Source organism: Helianthus annuus, chromosome 5 (assembly GCF_002127325.2).
Source record: "Helianthus annuus cultivar XRQ/B chromosome 5, HanXRQr2.0-SUNRISE, whole genome shotgun sequence".
NCBI lineage: Eukaryota > Viridiplantae > Streptophyta > Magnoliopsida > Asterales > Asteraceae > Helianthus > Helianthus annuus.
In genome coordinates this window covers 43862757-43889234 of record NC_035437.2, presented here as the reverse complement: position 1 = coordinate 43889234, position 26478 = coordinate 43862757, and the positions used below count along the sequence as shown (strand labels likewise).

The 26478-nt window shown below is 40.9% G+C and overlaps 1 protein-coding gene across 1 annotated transcript; it reads left to right on the top strand.

The window, feature by feature from the left end:
• The first annotated feature begins 24116 nt into the window (after window positions 1–24116).
• On the top strand, window positions 24117–26009 carry LOC110942913. The gene has a single exon (XM_022184675.1). The coding sequence runs from the start codon at window positions 24117–24119 to the stop codon at window positions 26007–26009; it is 1893 nt and encodes a 630-aa protein (XP_022040367.1).
• The last annotated feature ends 469 nt before the right edge of the window (window positions 26010–26478 follow it).

Here is a 26478-nt window from a genome sequence, read left to right as displayed (position 1 = left end):
CTGCTGGACAAAGTGTTGTATGGTCTACATCAGGCACCGAGAGCCTGGTACGAGACTTTGTCTCAACACCTACTCGCTAACCAGTTCATACGTGGAAAAGTGGATGCCACTCTCTTCACTAAAGTCGTTGATGGTCATCTTCTGATAGTACAAATTTATGTGGACGATATAATTTTTGGGTCAACAAATGAGAAATTGTGCAAAGATTTCGAACAGGTGATGAAGCAGAAATTCGAAATGTCATCAATGGGGGAGATGAAATTCTTTTTGGGTCTACAAGTTGAACAACTTCCTGAGGGAATTTTCATTCATCAAACGAAGTACGTGCATGATATTCTAGAGAAATTTGGAATGTCAAGTTCTACTCCAGCTGCTACCCCACTTGCGACTAATCATGGGATTCACCCAGATCTCACCGGAGACAGGGCTGATGAAACGTTCTACCGTTCCATGATAGGTTCTTTGATGTATCTGACTGCTTCACGTCCTGATATTATGTACCCAACGTGCCTCGCAGCAAGATTTAAGTTGTAACACCCGTTCTTATAATTCAATGTTTAACGTATAATTTACGTAAAACAATCGTATAATTAAGGTTACATATACATCAGGAATACGGGTTTATTAAAACTTTTACAAATCAAAAGTCGTTTGACATAACGTGATCAGATTCGTCGTTTAAAAATTTATGACGATGCAAAAATGCGGAAGCGTGTATCTTTATCGTGTTCGGTTCTTCGTTGAGCTTGATCGTCTTTCGGCATCCAAATGTACCTACATTTCATAAACATGAAATGCTTTAGTCATACGGGAATTAAATCGTATCCAAACAAGTCCGGTAAACAACCGAATTACAAAAGAAAAGAAAACAAGAATTTGAAAATAATCTCCACCGTAACTTACGGTGGCACCGTAAGTTACGGTGGCCCCTGTGTTCAAATTCTTCTACCGTACAACAGTAGATCATCACCGTAACCCTATCAGCTCCACCGTAAATTACGGTGGCACCGTAATTTACGGTGGACCCTGCATCCAGCTTTTCCATTTTGTCGTAATTTGACACGAAATCTTTCGTATCTTTCGGACCGCTCATCCGTCTGACCTACTGTTTCTTCCTACATGTTTGAAATTTGATTCTCCATCATACGGAGTTGAAATCCGACATTCGGCTTGATAAAATTTAAGACTTTTAAGTCTTCGGCTTATTACCCTTTTGCCAAATTTTGACCCGTTCATAATTTAAACATTGAACATGTTTATTTTGTCCTTATTCTCATGATATTCATAATTTCTATAATTCCTATCATATTACGTTCAAGTTACGGGTCTCATACGTATCTTAAACCCGTTTACACTCATATGCATATTTTGACCCGTTAAGGGTATTTATGCATATTTTGATCATGAAACACTCTCATTCGTTTCTAGCATTAACATACAACATTTCTTATCAAGCGATCTTCCACCACAAACTTATTTGTGGTGGACTTAAGGGGGAAATCTATATAATCCGAGTTTTTCTCGTCGGATTACTAAATTTACAACAAGACTCACATAGAGTCATTTGACCAAAGGTTTACATCTTTTGCGTCTTTATACTTATTTCAATTACTTACTTGATCGTAAAACTCATTTCAAAACTACCTTTAAAGGTAGTTTGTCCAATTTAGCTTATAAGGGCGTTTTAGTCCGTTTAGCCATTCATTTACGATGAAGGACTTTTGAAAGTATATTTGACCCATAACCCCTCTTTTAACCTATGATTTTTGTTTGAAAAGTCACTAAGCTTTCCAAACGCAACGTTCATGATTCAAACATTCGGTTTACTTATCAAGCAACCAAATGTTTATTTTGACATCTTTTAACACTCATTGAACCACATATTCGAAATGAGTGTTACCCTTTTTCACATACCTGGCGCGGATCAATATATTGACCCGTTTTTAAATACCTTGCTTTTATAACCGCTAATCCATAGCGTTGCTAATACCATTTGACACTTACTCCTGAAATAATATAACTCGACAATGATCATTAGTCGTTATTGTCAAAAGGTGATATCTTCACCTTTTGACCCATTTGGTCTAAGTGACCGATTATGTTGGCGAGATGATGTTTATTACCATCTCATCTATATGACTCGCTCCGGTTCACACCGTGCGGTCATTTCATTTATTAATCGTTTCTTAACGCTTTTTAGCCTATCATCGCTTAAGTCATACATTGTCTTTCAAAACAAAAGGTTATGGTCAACGCGTGACCAATTTACCATTTTACCCATGTTGTTTGTTTTGGTTTACCCTATAAGGTACCCATTCAAAAGTTTCATTTTCCATTTGTCATAAAATGATCGAATTACCGATTTAGCTCCTTTTAAACCATCAACATGATTTCTTGACATGCGTGACTATCTTGTCCCGTACGTTTACACACCGGAACTTCATACCTCAATTATGTATTTATCTTATTCGTAACTAATACAATAAGAGAATATTCTAAAATATAAGACTAGTGTAAGCTATACTTACCTTACCTCCGAATTATGCTTTTCCTTCATTCTTTCTTCGTTTGACCCGCTTTGTTCTCAAGCTTTCACCTCGCTTGTTAATCGTCAAACTATCATTGTAAATTGTAAGATGGTTAGATTAGTCATAATCATTCACGACTATTCCATCTCACTTATTTCATACGTCGAAACTACTATTCGACTTCATGATTAGTTAACTTAGCTTATTAAAGTTAACCACTTTAAATCACAAGGTTCACTACATTAAGCCTAAATCAACATCATATTTAGAATCCTTCTCACTTCATATTACGCGTAATCACCATATCATTCAAATGCGTGTTTTCGCTCTAATTTCAACACTTTAGTTTTCACTTAGGCATTTTAAGAAACACCAAATGTGCATACATTTTTACACATTTGCAACTAGTTCATAACTAGTTATTTTTACCAAGATTAACATCAAAATTCACCACTATCACTCATGATCAAATACTCAAACTTGCAAATTGTTTAATTATATCCCGATTACTAACATGCATGATGATCCTAATCACAATCATATCATCAAATTCATCATATGATTAAAACCCACTTAACCTAGTGTGGTAAATCGTTCAATCATTCAATCCCTAGCATGTTATGTATGATTTTCACTTAGGGTTTTGTTCTTAAGCAAATATACATCACTAATCTAGCCATAGCTTCTCAAATCCATGCCTAATTCGCGATTAGGATGATTATCCAATTTTTACAACTTCAAGAATGTTAGAAATTCGACATACCTTACGATCCCCTTGACTTGGTGACCGTTTCTATGTGTTCAAATCTGAATTTGACCCTTGTTTGATCCTCCAATTTGAGGGTTTTGTTGAAGTTTAGGGTTGAGCTCCATGGGAGCTTTCCTGAGGTCGATCCAGAACACACACTTGTGTGTGTGTTTGTGTTTTGTTTAGTTAAATAACTTTTCTAGTTATCCCACTTTAACCCCTCATGTTTGGTTCGTTATTAAGTAGGCCACAACCTACTTATTTTTAACAATATTCCCACTTATTAACTAGGTTTAATATTCCTAGTTAACTTAGCGGGTTCAGGAATATTTATGACTAAGTTTATTTTAAGTCCCGTTAAGCCGGGGCTTCTATAAACTTTATTTCAGCAAAAACCTTTATACTACTTTCATTTAATGTTAGGTTTATTTATTTAAAATCCTAATATTCACCGGGTTACTCTTACCACTAACGGTACTTTACCCGTCTTTTAGTTTTAACATGGGTTAATTACCAAACCCGTTTTTGGGGTGTTACAAGTCTACCCCCCTTAAAGAGGTTTCGTCCTCGAAACCTTTTCTTACATAATTCATTGAGTTTAAACTCAATGTATTTGATCCGAGATATCATTTAAACATTACCTATACTTTTAACCAATTATTAGTATTACCAGATAAGCATGGTAACATCTTTTTGGTCACTAATTGTCTGCGCATCTCATATGACTTAGTGCAACTTAAAATAACGTAATCTCATTATTTCCACTAGTTTAGTTAACTTAGCGATATCTATCGCTTTCATATGCTATCGAATTCCTTATGAATCCGTTATTTTGACTCGTTTAAGGGCCTTTAGTGAAATCTTTTCACTTTTAGCAGCAATTTCTTTTGTCTTCAAATTTATTTATTCGGTTCAGTCATACCGAACCTACCACTTACAAGCAAACCAAATTTATTTAAATGACCTTGACGTGTCTCACTAATTAGACTTATTAGTCCAGTTACTTTTTACTGCTGGCTTGGTTATAATGTGATTCTACTTCACATTACATTTCTTGACCGTGATCGTGTTACATCATGTTTAATTTATAACAAAATTTCCTTTTCGAAATATCACTTTTTGAATATAACGTCTTGCGCCTATCAGTGTCAAGACTTGAACCTTTCATGCTTAATATTTAAATTCCTATCAGAATTTATGTTTGTAAAAACATTATTTCTTATTAAAACCGAAGTTTTTAGTTTTAGGATCTTCTCTTTAACTTTTGTCAATTATCCATACTAGGATATTGACAGTCCATAATTTATTCTTATTTGGTTATATCCCATTACCGGGCTCATTATTCTCTTGCATTTAACGCTACCTTTATCTGGCTAGCGCTCATTTGTGCCATTCGGCGTTATATTGTATTCAACAGGTTTGACCTATTAATGTGAAATCCATCACTTATAAACAATCAACTTTATTCTTTATTCAACTCATTCGACTTCGAATAGTTGAACATATTTAGTCAAAATTTCTGTATACGAGATTTTATAGTCATAACTCGTAATCCAAGTTACTTTGATTTTTCAACCCGCGTTCACGTCTCTTGGCTTACGCATGTGTTTAGTTCTTACCCATCCACCGGGTGTTTTACCGACGTCGTTATTATTGCAACCTTCCCGGTATGCATTAAGACCTTGCTTCATTTTTTTTATATTCGACTTTGTCTTTAAGTTTGACGTTTTACAAAAACGACCCGTTTAGAGACATATTCGCATTTTCCGGGTTCGAGTGTAAGTACACCCCCTCCCAATACATGTCTACCTTGTTTTACATGTTTATATTTTCCGGGTTCGAGTGTAAGTACACCCCCTCCCAATACATGTCTACATCACTTTTCATGCTTGTATTTTCTGGGTTCGAGTGTAAGTACACTCCCTCCCAATACTTGTCTAAATCATTTTTCATGCTTGTGTTTTCTGGGTTCGAGTGTAAGTACACTCCCTCCCAATACATGTCTACCTTGTTTTACATGCATCTTGGTCCCTTCATTCGGGCTCATTATCCTGATGTAATACGCTTCCGTCACTCGGTTGTGCGTTTACCTTATTATCAAACATTTTGCTTATCTGATTCATTTGGGTACTTTTTAATTAGTCCCATTCACTCCGCCCTTACTACATCGGATGTAAATGTGTCCGCTATAAGAAACTCGTGGTATCATATGCCACTACTTACTTGGCCAGAGTAAGCGATTTAACACATGACATACACGACCTTTTTATAGTTTTCACATCACGCCCTATGTAAGTAACGCCTCTATTCAGTTTTCTTGGAAATTATATCCTGGATATGTTTTTCTGTTCAGGGTTTTTCCAAGTTTCTAATTTACCTATGCAACGACCATTCTCTACATGTTTGTTGCATATTGCTAATTGTGCGATTATATTTTAAAAACACGCACCTGGTAATGCTTGCCCCGACGAGCGTTTCTTGCCATTAACCTTGTTCGCGGTCGTTACGCGATTTAGTCCTTAGTGAGCATGCTCCTATCGTCATACTTCGGACCGTTCCTCTATCACATCCTTAATTTGTTTAACTCTTGTCATCTTTAAATGCAAGTGTCCTTCAATCAAGATATTCACAAAAGTTAGTAATATCAACTTCAATAATCGCTTGTATTATAATACAAGGCTTTTTTTTATACACGTCAACGCGCGTACTTTTGTCAACTATATCAATCATTTATTTGGGGTAACGTGTATTACACGGTAACCCTATGTGTTGTCTACAGCACTTTTATACGCTAAACCATTAGCATACATGCACTTACCGGATTTGCGATCAAGCCTCGAACCGAACACTATTCTTTGTCAAGAGCATAAGGTTTAAGTCCAAGCATGGTTCCTCCCCACCATACTCGAGTCTCTTAAACCAAGGCTCTGATACCAACTTGTAACACCCGTTCTTATAATTCAATGTTTAACGTATAATTTACGTAAAACAATCATATAATTAAGGTTACATATACATCAGGAATACGGGTTTATTAAAACTTTTACAAATCAAAAGTCGTTTGACATAACGTGATCAGATTCGTCGTTTAAAAATTTATGACGATGCAAAAATGCGGAAGCGTGTATCTTTATCGTGTTCGGTTCTTCGTTGAGCTTGATCGTCTTTCGGCATCCAAATGTACCTACATTTCATAAACATGAAATGCTTTAGTCATACGGGAATTAAATCGTATCCAAACAAGTCCGGTAAACAACCGAATTACAAAAGAAAAGAAAACAAGAATTTGAAAATAATCTCCACCGTAAGTTACGGTGGCACCGTAAGTTACGGTGGCCCCTGTTTTCAAATTCTTCTACCGTACAACAGTAGATCATCACCGTAACCCTATCAGCTCCACCGTAAATTACGGTGGCACCGTAATTTACGGTGGACCCTGCATCCAGCTTTTCCATTTTGTCGTAATTTGACACGAAATCTTTCGTATCTTTCGAACCGCTCATCCGTCTGACCTACTGTTTCTTCCTACATGTTTGAAATTTGATTCTCCATCATACGGAGTTGAAATCCGACATTCGGCTTGATAAAATTTAAGACTTTTAAGTCTTCGGCTTATTACCCTTTTGCCAAATTTTGACCCGTTCATAATTTAAACATTGAACATGTTTATGTTGTCCTTGTTCTCATGATATTCATAATTTCTATAATTCCTACCATATTACGTTCAAGTTACGGGTCTCATACGTATCTTAAACCCGTTTACGCTCATATGCATATTTTGACCCGTTAAGGGTATTTATGCATATTTTGATCATGAAACGCTCTCATTCGTTTCTAGCATTAACATACAACATTTCTTATCAAGCGATCTTCCACCACAAACTTATTTGTGGTGGACTTAAGGGGGAAATCTATATAATCCGAGTTTTTCTCGTCGGATTACTAAATTTACGACAAGACTCACATAGAGTCATTTGACCAAAGGTTTACATCTTTTGCGTCTTTATATTTATTTCAATTACTTACTTGATCGTAAAACTCGTTTCAAAACTACCTTTAAAGGTAGTTTGTCCAATTTAGCTTATAAGGGCGTTTTAGTCCGTTTAGCCATTCATTTACGATGAAGGACTTTTGAAAGTATGTTTGACCCATAACCCCTCTTTTAACCTATGATTTTTGTTTGAAAAGTCACTAAGCTTTCCAAACGCAACGTTCATTATTCAAACATTCGGTTTACTTATCAAGCAACCAAATGTTTATTTTGACATCTTTTAACACTCATTGAACCACATATTCGAAATGAGTGTTACCCTTTTTCACATACCTGGCGCGGATCAATATATTGACCCGTTTTTAAATACCTTGCTTTTATAACCGCTAATCCATAGCGTTGCTAATACCATTTGACACTTACTCCTGAAATAATATAACTCGACAATGATCATTAGTCGTTATTGTCAAAAGGTGATATCTTCACCTTTTGACCCATTTGGTCTAAGTGACCGATTATGTTGGCGAGATGATGTTTATTACCATCTCATCTATATGACTCGCTCCGGTTCACACCGTGCGGTCATTTCATTTATTAATCGTTTCTTAACGCTTTTTAGCCTATCATTGCTTAAGTCATACATTGTCTTTCAAAACCAAAGGTTATGGTCAACGTGTAACACCCCCAAAATCCCACTAGCGGAAATCCCGCGAGGCGTGTTACGCATCAGAGTTCGAGCCACCAATCACATTGAACCAATAGTAAATACTTAAATAAAACATAACATCAAATCCCAAAGTGTTGTGTAGCGGAAGCATTTAATAAATCGTTTAGCAATTGTTTCATAATAATAATTAAACCAATGTATCACGTGTAAGTTAATCCATGAGTCTCGATCCATGACCACTCCCACATTCCCAGATAGCAAGTCCATATTCCAAGTGCTAATGACCTACAAGCATGCAAACAAGTGTGTCAGACTACGCTGGTGAGTTCAAGATTTGTACATGAGTTGTGTTACCAGATATATGTTAATACGATTCACTGTTGTGTTACGTTGTTGCTCATGTTAGTTACCCTAGGGACGACGCCCTTACGTAACCGAGGAGTGTGCCTCTTAGCAACCCACTATGTTGTTCAGTTAGTTACCCTAGGGAAAACGCCCTTGCGTAACCGAGGAGTGTGCCTCTAAACAACCATAGTGAAACCCAGATAATTAGTACCTAATAGCGCTATCAACTAATTACCCCCATTGCCCTCCAGGCAATGACCAAAACCAATTAAGTTGTTTACCCAATGTTTCCCGTCCAAATGTTTACTAGTTGTCCCAAACCACCGGGACGCATGCTTGAGAAAATGCAATGAACTCACCTGGGGTTGCTCGGTATGATTCACACAGTTCAATTAAGTTATAGAGCGATTAACCACGTCCTACCAAAGTTATTATGCGGGTCAGATTCTTATACAAGTAGTGCACGTATGTTCCATACATATTGTAACAGATTGTGCAAAAATTTGACATCACAGATTAGCGTAAACAATCACGTAAACAAGCAGAGTCCAAGTATCTGGCCCAATCTGTTGGGCTCGTAACAGTGTGCAGGCCCAATAACAAAGTGTACGTGTAAAAGGGCCTCGAGTCGCAACGAAGGAGGTTCCGAGTCGCAACGGGACTCGCAACTGTGGTTCCGGCTTGTCATGGTCCGGTTTCGAGTCGCAACCTGACTCGCAACCGTGGTTTCGGCTCGTGCGGTTTGTGCCGGGAATGTGTGGTCTCGAGTCGCAACGGGACTCGCAACCGTGTGTGGTTTCGAGTCGCAACGGGTGATTCCGACTCGCAATCGGTGTCGCAACGGTGCATGTAACAACTTTCCATGATTACACAGCAACAATCATTCCGTAAATCCAGCTAACAACTTATCAGTTTCACAAATCGGATCAAACACCATGTTTAACAATTTTATATATTCAAATCATCATCAACAAGAACAGTAATTCAATATCAACATAATATGCAATCGGATCATTTGGTTAACAATTATACGGCTCTAAATCAATGACATGTAACCCGAAACATGGCAACCTACGTTTAACATAAACACGTCCGATTTAACAAGCATTCGGTTCAACATCATCTTAACAAGAATCCGAACAACATATTGCAAGATATCCGATTATCATGTAAATATCCCTACTCATGAATTCTAACACATAATCATATACCATCACATCATCATTTACGAATAATCAAGCACTAACCGATTGATAGAAGGTGATCCGGTTACAAGAAAGCTTCGGTGAGGAGGGATGCTTGGCTGCCTATGGTTCGCGAAGGAGAGGGAGAGAAGAGCTAGGGTTTTGCAACTTGTGTGTGTTAAGTGTTTTGGTAACAATGGGTGGTAGTTACTAACACCCCAATTGTTAAACAATCAAAGAGGGATGGGCCGAACCCCACTTGGGTTGCCCCTTGGTTCCGATTACAAGGTTTACGGCCCAAATGGCCTTATGTGATTGATCCATGTCGTGTGGGTTTAGTTCAAGCAACATACGTATAAGCATTTAATTCGTAACATACAATAGCAACACATATCACGTAAACATGCATTTAATCAATTAGAGTGACTCGCATAACATTACAAGATAGGTCTAAAGTACGAGTTGTCACAGTATCCCCAACTAAAAAGAAATTTCGTCCCGAAATTTGGTACGCACTCACTGAGAAAGCTAGATAAGTTAGAGCTAGGTAGGTTATATCGTTTGCTGGTTTTCCTGGGGTGTCACATCCTCCCCAACTTGAATGGGAATTTCGTCCCGAAATTCACTAGTTGCGTCAACACTAGGTTCACTAGGTTTTGACTGGTCTTCAGGGAACAAATGTGGATACTTAAGTTTCATCTGGTCTTCGCGTTCCCATGTGAACTCTGGACCACGTCTTGAGTTCCAACGAACTCTCACAATCGGTATACGGCTGTGTTTACGCACTTTAACTTCCCGATCCATAATCTCAATTGGTTCTTCGACAAACTGCAATTTGTCATCTATCTTTAGCTCTTGGAATGGTACTACTAGTGTTTCATCAACCAAACACTTCTTTAGCTGTGATACGTGAAATACATCATGGACATTACCCAACTCAGCCGGTAATTCCAACCTGTAGGCCACCTTTCCAATCCGTTCCACAATTTTGAAGGGTCCTACATAACGAGGGTTTAATTTGCCGCGTTTCCCAAAACGCACCACACCCTTCCAGGGTGAAACCTTTAACATAACACGGTCATTAACTTCAAATTCCAACGGTTTACTACGCTTGTCAGCGTAGCTCTTCTGTCGGTCACGAGCTGCGGCCATACGGTTTCTGATCTGCACAATGCTTTCCGATGCTTCAAGAACAAACTCAGGGCCTGTGATCTGGCTATCACCCACCTCATGCCAACAGAGAGGTGAGCGACATTTCCGTCCGTACAGTGCTTCGAACGGAGCTGCCTTAATACTTGAATGGTAGCTGTTGTTGTAGGAGAATTCTATCAACGGTAGGTGCTTCTCCCATCTTTTTCCAAAGTCGAGTACGCATGCCCGAAGCATATCTTCGAGTGTTTGGATGGTGCGCTCGCTTTGACCATCCGTCTGTGGGTGATAAGCGGTACTCATGTCGAGTTGGGAACCAAACGATTTATGCATTGACTGCCATAACTCTGAAGTGAAACGCGGATCTCGGTCCGAAATGATAGAAGTTGGCACCCCATGCCTAGAAACCACTTCCTTAAGGTAGATTGCTACCAATTGAGAAAACTTGTCTGTTTCCTTGATTGCTAGGAAGTGTGCTGATTTCGTGAGGCGATCAACAATCACCCAAATAGTGTCATTCCCAGCCTGAGTTCTTGGTAGTCCTGTCACGAAATCCATAGCGATCTGTTCCCACTTCCATGTGGGTATCTCTGGTTGCTGCAGTAGACCTGAGGGCTTTTGATGTTCTGCTTTGACTTTAGCACAAGTCAAACATTTGCTGACGTAGGTTGCTATATGAGCCTTCATGCTGGGCCACCAGTAGGTAGTTTTCAAGTCGTGGTACATCTTATCCGATCCAGGATGTACATAGTAGCGTGATTTATGTGCCTCTTCCATTACAAGTTCTCGTAAGTTGCCAAAGAATGGGACCCAAATGCGTCCAGTTACATAGTAAGCGCCGTCTCCCTTCCGTTCTAGTCGTTGTCTCGAGCCACGTAAAGCTTCAGCTCGAACGTTCTCTGGTTTCAACGCTTCCAACTGAGCGTCTTGTATCTGGGAAGGGAGGTTGGACTGAATCGTGAGTTGCAATGCTCGCACACGCCTAGGTGCATTATCCTTTCTGCTGAGGGCGTCAGCTACAACGTTCGCCTTGCCCGGATGATACTTGATGGCACATTCATAATCGTTCAATAACTCCACCCATCGTCATTGTCGCATATTCAACTCTTTCTAGTCAAAGATGTGCTGGAGACTCCTATGGTCGGTGTAGATGGTACATTTGGTACCGTACAGATAGTGCCTCCAAATCTTCAACGCAAATACCACCGCTCCTAACTCCAAGTCGTGCGTCGTGTAGTTCTTCTCGTGCACCTTCAGCTGACGAGAAGCATAAGCTATTACCTTCTCGCGTTGCATCAACACGCAACCGAGACCCTGAATTGATGCGTCACAATATACCACAAAATCTTCGGTGCCCTCTGGTAAAGACAAAATCGGTGCACTACAAAGTTTCTGTTTTAACAACTGAAAGGCCTCTTCCTGCTTCGTTCCCCAAGAGTACGCCGTGTTCTTCTGTGTCAGTGAGGTGAGGGGTTGCGCGATTTTCGAGAAATCTTTAATGAACCTACGATAATACCCTGCGAGACCAAGAAATTGCCGCACTTCAGACGGAGTCTTTGGTGCTGCCCAATTCTTAACTGCATCCACCTTTGCAGGATCCACATGTATCCCTTTCTCGTTAACAACGTGCCCAAGGAAATGCACTTCTCGAATCCAGAAGTCGCACTTAGAAAACTTCGCATACAGTTGTTCCCTTCTCAAAAGTTCCAAGATGAGACGTAGGTGACGCTCGTGATCTTCCTTGTTCTTCGAATAGACTAAGATGTCATCGATGAATACTATAACGAATTCATCGAGATAAGGCTTACATACGCGGTTCATGAGATCCATGAAAACCGCTGGTGCATTAGCCAATCCAAACGGCATGACCAGAAACTCATAGTGTCCGTAGCGCGTTCGAAAAGCTGTCTTGGGGACATCCTCTTCCCTAACCCTTACCTGGTGATAACCCGACCTTAAGTCGATCTTTGAATAGAAACTCGACCCTTGCAACTGGTCGAACAAGTCGTCGATGCGTGGTAACGGATAGCGGTTCTTAATGGTCACCTTGTTGAGCTCTCGATAGTCGATACACATACGGAATGACCCGTCTTTCTTCTTTACGAACAGAACTGGGGCTCCCCAAGGCGAAGAACTGGGTCGAATAAAGCCCCTGTCCAACAACTCCTGCAGTTGATTAGACAGTTCCTGTAACTCTCCTGGTGCTAACCGGTAAGGAGCTCGAGCAATTGGAGCCGCTCCCGGTGCAAGATCGATTTGAAATTCTACTTGGCGGTGAGGAGGTAACCCTGGTAGCTCCTCTGGAAATACATCAGCGAATTCTCGCACCACTGGTAGATCCTCAATCTTACTCTCTTCAGACTGAGCGTTGGTAACTAACGCTAACATTGTTGGGTACCCCTTTTGTAGATACTGTTGTGCACACATGGCCGTGATAATCCCAACCATCGTCCCACTACGATGCCCCTGAACTAACAGTGACTCTCCATCAAGGAGAGGAATACGCACAATCTTCTCTTTACATAGAATTTCTGCTTGGTTCTTAGACAACCAATCCATGCCTACCACTATGTCAAAACTACCGAGCGTAACGGGAAGGAGGTCAATATCAAACACCTGACCCACGAGATCTAGTTTGCACCCGAAAAGGACGTTCGAGGCTTCTATCGTTTTACCATCTGCTAGTTCTACTACCTGTTTAACTTCTAAAGGTGTTGGGGTTATCCCTAATCGTTGACTAAACTCTAGGGACACATAACTCCAATCGGCACCCGAATCAAATAATACAGAAGCAATACGATTGTTAACAGGAAACGTACCAGTTACAACGTTGCCGTCATTCCTGGCATCCCCTGCTCCAAGCTGAAACACTCTGCCCCGAGCACCATTACCCCCGTTGTTGCCGTTGTTGTTGTTGTTGTTCCCAGCATTGTTATTATTTGGGCGGTTGTTGTCGTTGGCGTTCTGGTTTAACTGTGGGCAATCCCGCTTAAAGTGGCCCTCATCACCACACTGATAGCACCCCTTCCTGAAACCTTGGTTTTGTTGAGGTGGTTGTCCCTGTTGTCTCTGGTTTTGTTGGTTCTGTGGTTGCTGGTGTTTGGGTTGTGAGGTCCTACAATCCCTGGCCTCATGGCCTGGCTTACCGCACTTGTTACACGTCCGACCACACGGCCCCCAATGATGATAGCCACATTTGTTACACCGTGGCTTTCTCCCTGCATAAGCAGCCTTGCTGTGGCCACTTCCCTGGCCTTGATTGACAGAAAACGACTGGCTGATGTTGCGGTTGCTGTTGTCTGGCCTTTTCTGAGTCTGGCCAGCACTGGATGCTTTGTCATAATCACCCCACTTCCGCTTGTTATCATTAGTGGACGCAGTGGCAGTGGGTGTAGCAGCAGTAGCGGCCGAAATACGCGGAGGTAATGAATCGTTTTCCACCTCTTGGTCCACAATCTTATGAGTCAGACGAACGATCTGTGTCAAATCATTGAGATGGGCTGCAGTGACCAAGCTCTTCACACGCGGAGGCAACCCTTTGATGAATAACTCAATCCTCCGAGACATAGGCCGGGACAAGTTCGGGCACATGTCGGCCAGTTCATACGATCGCTTCACATACGCTTCGACTTCAGATCCAACCATCTTCAAGTCGTAGTATTCGTTTTCCAACTTCTGGACTTCATCCCGAGGACAGTACTCCTCCCTGATCAGTTCTTTAAAGTCTTCCCAGGTTGTGGCATTCGCTGCCTCGATGCCCAACAACTGTACCTGGGCGTTCCACCACGTTAGGGCACCATCTGCCAAGGTACCCGCAGCATATTTCACCCTGTCCCCAGCGGGATAGTTACAGATAGCAAACACAGACTCTGCTTTCTCGAACCATCTTAGAAGTCCCACAGCCCCTTCAGTCCCGGTGAAGGTCTGTGGCTTGCAGTCCATAAACATTTTGAACGTACACACAGGCTGGTTAGGTTGAGGTTGCGCTTGTTGACCTAAATAACGGGAGGAAACACATTATAGGAATGAAAAGACGTGTACGTGGTATAAGAGTAAAGAGTACTTGGTACACTCCGTACCAGCTTGATAGGCTGCTAAAGCCTCAGCCACGCGGGTATTGATTAGGTCATTCAACTCAGCCTGAGTCATGTTGATGTTGCCACGTCCGTGTCCTCGTCCACTCATGTTTCTATAGTTGGGAATAAACCGATTTAGAAATCGAAACGGATCAGGAGTCAAGTATCATACTGATATTCACATACTACTAAGTTCACACATAGTAAGGCAGAACCCTTCTCACGCTCGATAAGCCTCACTGGGACTTGCATGCACCCCACGTTATTATTAAGTGTGCACCCATAATAATAAGGCAATTTGCATGCTTATCTCAGTGCCTCTTAGCTTGCGCTCGAAGTTTCCCCCGTTCAAACAACACAACAGATGATATCACAGTTCTATGGTTTACATGAGTCGGAGGGTAGTGTCACACTGTCAAGTCACTATGGTGTTAAACGTTTCAGTTCATATACGTTGTGGGTGTGTGACTGCTAAGCAAGTAATGTATAAAGTGAGAGAGAAACGAACCTTGCAATCTGGTGCTGAGTGTCATGATCGATTTTCGAAGACGTTCGGTTATAGTCTGGTTTTACAAAACGTTTTAAAACCTAGTTCACTATAACCAGTGGCTCTGATACCAACTGTAACACTCCCAAAATCCCACTAGCGGAAATCCCGCGAGGCGTGTTACGCATCAGAGTTCGAGCCACCAATCACATTGAACCAATAGTAAATACTTAAATAAAACATAACATCAAATCCCAAAGTGTTGTGTAGTGGAAGCATTTAATAAATCGTTTAGCAATTGTTTCATAATAATAATTAAACCAATGTATCACGTGTAAGTTAATCCATGAGTCTCGATCCATGACCACTCCCGCATTCCCAGATAGCAAGTCCATATTCCAAGTGCTAATGACCTACAAGCATGCAAACAAGTGTGTCAGACTACGCTGGTGAGTTCAAGATTTGTACATGAGTTGTGTTACCAGATATATGTTAATACGATTCACTGTTGTGTTACGTTGTTGCTCATGTTAGTTACCCTAGGGACGACGCCCTTACGTAACCGAGGAGTGTGCCTCTTAGCAACCCACTATGTTGTTCAGTTAGTTACCCTAGGGAAAACGCGCTTACGTAACCGAGGAGTGTGCCTCTAAACAACCATAGTGAAACCCAGATAATTAGTACCTAATAGCGCTATCAACTAATTACCCCCATTGCCCTCCAGGCAATGACCAAAACCGATTAAGTTGTTTACCCAATGTTTCCCGTCCAAATGTTTACTAGTTGTCCCAAACCACCGGGACGCATGCTTGAGAAAATGCAATGAACTCACCTGGGGTTGCTCGGTATGATTCACACAGTTCAATTAAGTTATAGAGCGATTAACCACGTCCTACCAAAGTTATTATGCGGGTCAGATTCGTATACAAGTAGTGCACGTATGTTCCATACATATTGTAACAGATTGTGCAAAAATTCGACATCACAGATTAGCGTAAACAATCACGTAAACAAGCAGAGTCCAAGTATCTGGCCCAATCTGTTGGGCTCGTAACAGTGTGCAGGCCCAATAACAAAGTGTACGTGTAAAAGGGCCTCGAGTCGCAACGAAGGAGGTTCCGAGTCGCAACGGGACTCGCAACTGTGGTTCCGGCTTGTCATGGTCCGGTTTCGAGTCGCAACCTGACTCGCAACCGTGGTTTCGGCTCGTGCGGTTTGTGCCGGGAATGTGTGGTCTCGAGTCGCAACGGGACTCGCAACCGTGTGTGGTTTCGAGTCGCAACGGGTGATTCCGACTCGCAATCGGTGTCGCAACGGTGCATGTAACAACTTTCCATGATTACACAGCAACAATCATTCCGTAAATCCAGCTAACAACTTATCAGTTTCACAAATCGGATCAAACACCATGTTTAACAATTTTACATATTCAAATCATCATCAACAAGAACAGTAATTCAATATCAACATAATATGCAATCGGATCATTTGGTTAACAATTATACGGCTCTAAATCGATGACATGTAACCCGAAACATGGCAACCTACGTTTAACATAAACACGTCCGATTTAACAAGCATTCGATTCAACATCATCTTAACAAGAATCCGAACAACATATTGCAAGATATCCGATTATCATGTAAATATCCCTACTCATGAATTCTAACACATAATCATATACCATCACATCATCATTTACGAATAATCAAGCACTAACCGATTGATAGAAGGTGATCCGGTTACAAGAAAGCTTCGGTGAGGAGGGATGCTTGGCTGCCTATGGTTCGCGAAGGAGAGGGAGAGAAGAGCTAGGGTTTTGCAACTTGTGTGTGTTAAGTGTTTTGGTAACAATGGGTGGTAGTTACTAACACCCCAATTGTTAAACAATCAAAGAGGGATGGGCCGAACCCCACTTGGGTTGCCCCTTGGTTCCGATTACAAGGTTTACGGCCCAAATGGCCTTATGTGATTGATCCATGTCGTGTGGGTTTAGTTCAAGCAACATACGTATAAGCATTTAATTCGTAACATACAATAGCAACACATATCACGTAAACATGCATTTAATCAATTAGAGTGACTCGCATAACATTACAAGATAGGTCTAAAGTACGAGTTGTCACACAACGCATGACCAATTTACCATTTTACCCATGTTGTTTGTTTTGGTTTACCCTATAAGGTATCCATTCAAAAGTTTCATTTTCCATTTGTCATAAAATGATCGAATTACCGATTTAGCTCCTTTTAAACCATCAACATGATTTCTTGACATGCGCGACTATCTTGTCCCGTACGTTTACACGCCGGAAATTCATACCTCAATTATGTATTTATCTTATTCGTAACTAATACAATAAGAGAATATTCTAAAATATAAGACCAGTGTAAGCTATACTTACCTTACCTCCGAATTATGCTTTTCCTTCATTCTTTCTTCGTTTAACCCGCTTTGTTCCCAAGCTTTCACCTAGCTTGTTAATCGTCAAACTATCATTGTAAATTGTAAGATGGTTAGATTAGTCATAATCATTCATGACTATTCCATCTCACTTATTTCATATGTTGAAACTACTATTCGACTTCATGATTAGTTAACTTAGCTTATTAAAGTTAACCACTTTAAATCACAAGGTTCACTACATTAAGCCTAAATCAACATCATATTTAGAACCCTTCTCACTTCATATTACGCGTAATCACCATATCATTCAAATGCGCGTTTTCGCTCTAATTTCAACACTTTAGTTTTCACTTAGGCATTTTAACAAACACCTAATGTGCATACATTTTTACACATTTGCAACTAGTTCATAACTAGTTATTTTTACCAAGATTAACATCAAAATTCACCACTATCACTCATGATCAAATACTCAAACTTGCAAATTGTTTAATTATATCCCGATTACTAACATGCATGATGATCCTAATCACAATCATATCCTCAAATTCATCATATGATTAAAACCCACTTAACCTAGTGTGGTAAATCGTTCAATCATTCAATCCCTAGCATGTTATGCATGATTTTCACTTAGGGTTTTGTTCCTAAGCAAATATACATCACTAATCTAGCCATAGCTTCTCAAATCCATGCCTAATTCGCGATTAGGATGATTATCCAATTTTTACAACTTCAAGAATGTTAGAAATTCGACATACCTTACGATCCCCTTGACTTGGTGACCGTTTCTATGTGTTCAAATCTGAATTTGACCCTTATTTGATCCTCCAATTTGAGGGTTTTGTTGAAGTTTAGGGTTGAGCTCCATGGGAGCTTTCCTGAGGTCGATCCAGAACACACACTTGTGTGTGTGTTTGTGTTTTGTTTAGTTAAATAACTTTTCTAGTTATCCCACTTTAACCCCTCATGTTTGGTTCGTTATTAAGTAGGCCACAACCTACTTATTTTTAACAATATTCCCACTTATTAACTAGGTTTAATATTCCTAGTTAACTTAGCGGGTTCAGGAATATTTATGACTAAGTTTATTTTAAGTCCCGTTAAGTCGGGGCTTCTATAAACTTTATTTCAGCAAAAACCTTTATACTACTTTCATTTAATGTTAGGTTTATTTATTTAAAATCCTAATATTCACCGGGTTACTCTTACCACTAACGGTACTTTACCCGTCTTTTAGTTTTAACATGGGTTAATTACCAAACCCGTTTTTGGGGTGTTACATAAGTCTAACCCGAGAGCATCGCACATGATTATTGTAAAGAGGATATTACGTTACCTGAAAGGTACTCCGTCATTGGGGTTATGGTATCGTAGGAAAGGCGATTTTACGCTCGAAGGGTATTCCGATTCAGATTTCGGATGCTGCAAAGTCAACGCGAAATCAACAACTATAGGATGCTAGTTTTTTGGTCCGAGATTGGTCACCTGGCAGTGTAAGAAACAAACATCTGTGGCGCTATCTACATGTGAAGCGGAGTACGTTTCTGCTAGCAGTTGCTGCTCTCAAATCCTGTGGATACAACAACAGATGCGCGACTACGGTTTGCAGTTTCTTAACACACCTCTGTTTGTTGATAATGAGGCCGGAATTAACATTACTAAAAATCCAGTACATCACGCTAAAACTAAACATATAGAAATTCGTCATCACTTTATTCTCGATTGCTTCGAGAAAAAGTTGATACGAATTGAGAAAATCCACACTGACGAGCAAAAAGCTGATTTGCATACCAAAGCTTTTGATAAAAATCGGTTTCAATGTTTGTTAAAACTTAATGGTATGAAATTGCTTTCAGTGTCGGATGGAATTGTGAGCGTTGATGAGAGTACTGTTGCGGATGAAGACGAGAAACAATCTGCAATGGTTTGTCACTTTTTTACGTGTTTTGGTATTTAGGGGGAGATAGTTAGTTGTACATAGTTATGCTTTCAGAAAATACAAAAACAGTAAAAAAATGCAAAAATACAAAAACATGATAAAATTTAAAAAGAGCTTGTGTATATAGGGAAAATGATAGTACATCAGCTAGACAATTACTGTATGCTAAAGATTTGGAAAGACAAAATGAGTTAAACAGTCTCACTAACGATGTGTCGGTAGGTTTTTGTACATTTAGTAAATTTATTCGGGATATAAACCTAAAATTTCAAACTTGTGAAATTCGTGGGGAACACTACTTGGATATATAGGTAACCCCTGAAATCTCGTTTGAAAGGTCTCGTATTCTGATATACTAGGTGTTTATACTCTATGATGTCTGGGGTATTATTCCAGGACTTCTGCTGAACGGTAGTTCTGACCTAGTCCTTGGCTAATACTTTATTCAAAATGCTTGAAATATAGCATAAAGCCCTCGGCTGATTAGACAATAAAATTGATAATCATCTGTTGTAGCTGAAAAGATCCTCTAAAGGGGACATACTGCAAAGTCGAAACTGATATCTCTCTGCTGAACGGAAGTTCTGACCTGAGATCCCTCAGTTCTCGCATTTAACCCCTAATTTATGCACAGACATCATTGTAGTATTTTTTCCTGTAAGACTGAATATTGGGATTCTGGATACGGGAGTATATTCAAGAGGTGGGACACATGAATTGAACTAAGTTCTTAAGACACTTAAACAGTATCCTGAATAGATTGAAGTTTGTGTGAGAATTTAAGATGGATCAGTATATCGACAATTGAGGTGAATTGTTTAAGTCTGAGTATGTAATGTAGCTTAACGGTACTTGTAATCTGTCTGAAAAGCTGATATGATTCCCTGACACGCTCGCCAAAAATAAATTTGTAAATAGTTTACTTTCTGCAATTTAAGTTTTCTGTTATTTCATTTCTTAGTTTAGAACACATTAAAAATACAAAAAAAAAATTTATTTCTGCTATATTTAGACAAACCAGAGTGGAAAGTTGATTGTCAGATTCTAGAAAGATGAAGCAGATGCAGGAGATTCTGAGCTGAAGAATGAGGAGAGCTTACATTGTTGGAAGTTGAATTGTTTCAAAGACAAAAACAAGTTCATTAACTTGATACTTGTTATTTTTAGAAATAAGTTGAAAATGATTTTACTAAAATCAGTTGGATTCGTCAAAAGATCAACCAAGGTCATTAAATTGAACTTGGTAGATAAATCAAGTAATCAGGGTCATTAGCTTGAACTTGAATACTTGAGTGGATTTCTAGAGCTGATTGAATTTGTGTTTATTGTTTGAAAAGATAAAGTCTAATGTTATTGGTTGAGTAACAGGTTTGGAAACTTCATTATTCCCACGGAAGCTAACTGTCAAAGCTTGAACCAGAACAAGACCTCAGATCCCAGCATACTGAGAGGGGGAGTCTGTGAAAGGGGGAGTCTGGATCAACATCCAAAGGGAAGACTGAAGATGGAACTAGGAAAAGATTTTGAACCTGTGAAGATTGAGTTGATACAATGAAGAGATAAAGTTGGAGAAAAGACCAAGACTAAAGACTCAGGCGCTAAAGACTACGTCAACATCCAAGGGGGAGTCTGTTGGTGCACGAAATGTCTGCTGACTACGTCTTATCAAGTCTTGTGTCTAGATAGGCTAAACGGTTGTATAAACGTGATTAAAATAAGGTTGTTTAGGTTAGATTTAACCCTGGCCGTTTCAACAAGCCTGGCCGTTTGAGATTGTCTGGCCGTTTGAGGCCTGACCGTTTGAACATGATTCAAACGGTTAGCCTATGCCTATATATAGTGGTCATTTTCAAACGGTCAGCAGCAGTTGTTGATGTGTTTGTGAGTTGAGGTGCTGTCCAATTGTATTCAGAATTGTTGTAAAGACTTGCAAACAGTAATAGAAGGAAAAATTGAAAGGAATTGCTGTGTTTGACTTCATTTACGTTGATTCCGCCTTCGTATGTGAAGATGAACTGCTTCTACTGACGTTTTAGGACATCAGAACGGTCCAACAGAGATTAATGACTTTGAAGAATTCCGAAGGTTATTTCTCCAGAATTTTAGCCAACAAAGGCATTACTCCAAAGAAATCACTGAAGTACATAACATCCGAAGGAAGGATGGGGAATCTCTGGATAACTTCATCGACCGGTTCAACCGAGAAAGCATGCAGATCAACGGAGTAGTGGACCAGTTACGAATTTCCGGATTCTACCACGGAGTCCGGAACAACCAGTTGGTCGAAAAGTTACATGAAAACCTCCCTAAAACAATGGAGGTGCTCATGGAGCGTGCAAGAGCATTCGCCCGAGGGAAAATGCATGTAATCCGGCACCAGAGTCGGAGCACAAGATGTCTTCTTGGAAGAGAAATGGCGGTTCCGTGTTCGATAAAACTCCGTCCGGAAGTAGGGGGCGATCGCACCCTTACAATAGAAATGATAGGCCTCAACGAGGAAGAAGCTCCGGGTCAAGATTTTATAACCTATCGGATCTTTCTAAGACTCCGAGCGAAATCCTCAGTGCCGAAGGAGCGAACTTCCCAGCCCCACCAAAACTCCGAAATCCAGGCGACAAGAACTCCAAGAAATATTGTGAATACCACCATGCGCGGGGCCACAACACAGACGATTGCTGGTCTTTAAAACAAGAAATATAGAAAGCAGTACGGTCCGGTAAATTGTCACATCTAGTAAAGGAAGTTAAAGAAGGAAAATCCTCAGGGAATTTGGCAGATAATCCGAACAATCAACCAGCAATTTGCATGATCAGGAAAGTAAATAACCAAGGCATTAAGCGGTCCAATCAACATATGGCCGCTTGGATGCAACAGCCAATTGCTTTCCCTCCAATTACCCCCCGAGAAATTAAAAACAGACCAATCATAGTATCCGCAGTGATAGCGGACCACAAGGTCCGAAGAATCTACGTTGACAGCGGAAGTGCCACCGAAATCATGTACCAACAGTGTTTCCAGCAGCTAGCTCCGCAGACGAAAGCAAAGTTAATACAAGTTTCCATGCTGTTAGTAAGCTTTTCCGGAGAAGTGGTACAGCCAATTGGGCAAATCACCTTACCAACAACTTTGGGAACTGGAAGGTTGGTCCGAACCATCAATCTAACGTACCTCGTGGTAGGAGCAAGGTCTATCCATAATGTCATATTAGGGAGACTAGGGATGTGCGCTTTCAGTATCATCAGTTCTACCATTCATGGATCGTTAAAGTTTCCCACCGAAGCGGGAGTAGCAACCTTGGACTCCGAATCAACAATGCACGTAGCTGAAGTACGACAGAGCGAAGGTAATGTACAACCTCCATCCCTCCTGACAGAAGAATGGGCTATACATCCGCATTTTCCAGAACAGAAAATTGCCATTGGGGCCCAACTCCCAGAGCGTACCGAAAAACGGTTGTGGAAACTCCTGACCAATTCACTTGATGTATTTGCGTGGCAAACCTCCGACATGGTTGGAGTTCCCCGGTGTCTGGCCGAGCACAAGCTAAAAGTATCGCATTCGGTAAAACCAGTCGCTGAAAGAAAAAGGAATATGGCTCCAGCTCGTCAAAAAGCCATCTCTGAGGAGGTACGAAAACTATTGAGCGCCGGAATCCTCTGGGAAGTACGATATCAAACATGGGTCTCCAACCCGGTAATGGTAACAAAGAAAGACAAAACCTGGAGAATGTGCGTCGATTTTTCTGTTCTGAACAATGCATGTCCGAAGGATTGTTACCCTTTGCCGGAGATTGATCTGAAGATTGATTCTTTGTGCAGCTTTCGCCTCAAGTGCTTTCTAGATGCATATAAAGGTTACCACCAGATACAGATGGCTTTGGAAGACGAGGATAAAACGGCGTTTGTAACAAATGAAGGTCTTTTTTGTTATACCAAAATGCCGTTTAGGTTAAAAAACGCCGGAGCGACATACCAGAGGTTAATGGATAAAGCATTCAAAGATCAGATCGGACGAAACTTGGAGATATACGTAGACGATCTGGTCATCAAGAGCCAGGCCGAGGACAACATGATTGACGACCTACTCGAAACCTTTACTCGACTTCGGAGTACCGACCTCAAGCTTAATCCCAAAAAATGTTCGTTCGGTTTAGAAGAAGGGAAGTTTTTGGGTGTACGGATAACTCAGTCCAGAATCAAGGCACATCCAGATAAAATTAAAGCGGTAATTTCCATGCAACCTCCAAAAACAGTCAAAGAAATTCAATCGCTGAACGGGAAGCTAGTAGCTCTCCATCGTTTCATCTCAAAAGCGACCGATCGTACCATCCCTTTCATGAACGTATTGAAAAAACGGACCGGAAAAGGTCAGATAGACTGGATGACGGAGGCCGATTCAGCATTTAGGAGCTAAAAGTTTGTCTTGCGTCTTTACCAACTTTAACCGCTCCCGTCACCGGAGAAACTGTCACAGTTTATCTCTCCGCTTCACATTTTGCCATCAGCGCAGTACTTGTGGTGCACCGAAGCCAGGCGTAAATATCGGTTTATTATGTAAGCCGTACTCTAAAAGATTACGAGACCCGGTACCCGATGATAGAGAAACTGGCACTCGCATTAGTGCATGCATCTAGACGTCTCCGAAGGTATTTTCAAGCTTTTAATATAGAAGTTCAGACCGACCTCCAAATCCAACAGATTCTCAGAAAGCCAGAAGTTTCCGAGTGTCTCACCAAATGGGCAATCGAGCTTAGCGCTTTCGATATCACCTACCGAACTAGAGGTCTGGTAAAAGGTCAAGCTGTGGCGGACTTTCTTACAGAAGTACCAGTTGGAGAAAACGTCAAAGAAAAATCAACTCTTCCAAAAATATGGAACTTGTATACAGACGGAGCCTCCAGCAAAGAAGGGTCGGGGGCCGGTTTGATACTGATAGACCCGGAAGGGATAGAGTACACTTACGCCCTGCGCTTTGAGTTTAAAACTTTGAACAATGAAGCGGAGTATGAAGCCCTCCTCGCAGGACTCCAAACCGCGGCCAAGGCGGGTGCAACCTTCGTACTGGCCCATGTCGACTCATTACTTGTTGCCAACCAGGTTAATCAAGAATACAAAGCGCGGGAAGAGAATATGATCCGGTATTTGAGCCAAGTCAACAGTTTGATCTCCATGTTCGACTCCTGCAAAGTAGTTCACATACCACAAAGCAAGAATAAGAAGGCCGATGCTTTAAGCAAACTTGCCTCCGTAGCGTTCTGTCACCTGTCAAATGAAGTGCTGGTTGAAACCCTGCAAGCTCTGGCCATCCATCAGGCGGAATCCGTAATGTCCGTCTCCGTACAGGAAAAATCATGGATGTCCCCAATCCTAGACTATTTGAGAGATGGCACACTTCCAGAAGAAAAGGGCCAAGCTCGGAAGTTAAAGTTAAAGGCACTACAGTATCAAATCCATAACGGAAAACTTTACCGAAAGACCTTCCTAGGTCCGCCTCTTAAGTGTCTGACTCCGGAGGAGGCTAGTTATGTTATAAGAGAAATCCACTGGGGGATATGTGGCATCCACTCCGGACCAAGGATGGTCGTGGCCAAGGCATTGAACGCCGGATACTTCTGGCCGGGTATGCACCAAAGCACCGTTAGTGAGTTGCAGTCGTGTGAAGATTGTCAGCGGCACGCTCCCGTCAGCTACCGAGCAAAAAACAATTTGGTTCCCGTAACTTCCGTATGGCCATTTCAAAAATGGGGAATTGACATCGTTGGTCCTTTCCCAGTTTCCACGGGAGGAGTAAGGTTTTTATTAGTGGCCATCGATTATTTCACAAAGTGGATAGTGGCTAAACCTCTCCGAACTATCACCGGGGATCAAGTGCTAAGGTTTGTTTGGGAAAATATAGTATGCAGGTATGGAATGCCGCTCTGCATCATCAGCGACAACGGGAAGCAGTTCGCAGAAAAGCCATTCAAAACTTGGTGCGAAAGAATGCACATCGAACAAAACTTTGCTTCAGTTGCTCATCCCCAGGCCAATGGGCAGGTAGAAAGAGCCAACCGCAGTATTGTGGAGGGCATAAAAAAGCGCCTGGGGAAGGAAGGTGTTTCTTGGGCTGATGAGCTTCCGCACGTCCTATGGGCTCACCGGACGATGCCAAAAACAAGCACGAGGGAAACTCCCTTTAGTTTAACATACGGAACAGAAGCAGTCATTCCCGCCGAAGTCGGCATACCCACTCCCCGCATGCAGCAAAGTCAAGAAGTAAATGAACAAGAACTCCGCCTGAACCTCGACTTGGTTGAAGAAAGAAGAGAATTAGCGGCCATCCGAGAAGCAAAATACAAAACAGATTTGGAAAAACATTACAACTCTAAAGTAAAGGAGGTCCGATTCAAGGCTGTTGGCAGAGGGAACGGGGAAAATGGCTCCAAGATGGGAAGGACCGTATCAAATCAAGACTGCCGGGAAAAATGGTGCTTATACGCTCTGTAAAATGGACGGAACCTTCGTCCCTCGCACCTGGAATGGAGTGCACCTCAAAAAATGTTTTCTTTGAAAAACTTCATTAGTATGTCAAAATAAATTTGTAACACGGAAGCTACGACCTCCTCCGTCATTTTTACTTTCCTGTAATGCGTATGGTTTTACCCGCACAAGACAAATTTATAATTCCAAGAACTACGGAGGGTTTTTACCCGTAGACTATTTTAAATGTTTTTACCATGAGCTAACCGGAGAAGTATAACTCCGGACGAAGTAAATAAAATGATGTAAATTTTCTATCATAAAGTTGCAACTTATAAATAATCATCGGCCGAATCAGGGGGACTAACCCTAAAAGGAAAGGACGAACTGGCATCGTTCGTATTTCCTTCACTTGGAAAATTATCCTAAAAAATAAAAAACGAATCGGATCCGTACCAAAAAAAGAACGTTCTAAAACTGGGAAATGTACACATAA

What these genes read in the sequence shown, in the direction of transcription:
- LOC110942913 (XM_022184675.1), top strand. Translation starts at nt 24,117, where the DNA reads ATGATAGAGAAACTGGCACTCGCATTAGTGCATGCATCTAGACGTCTC.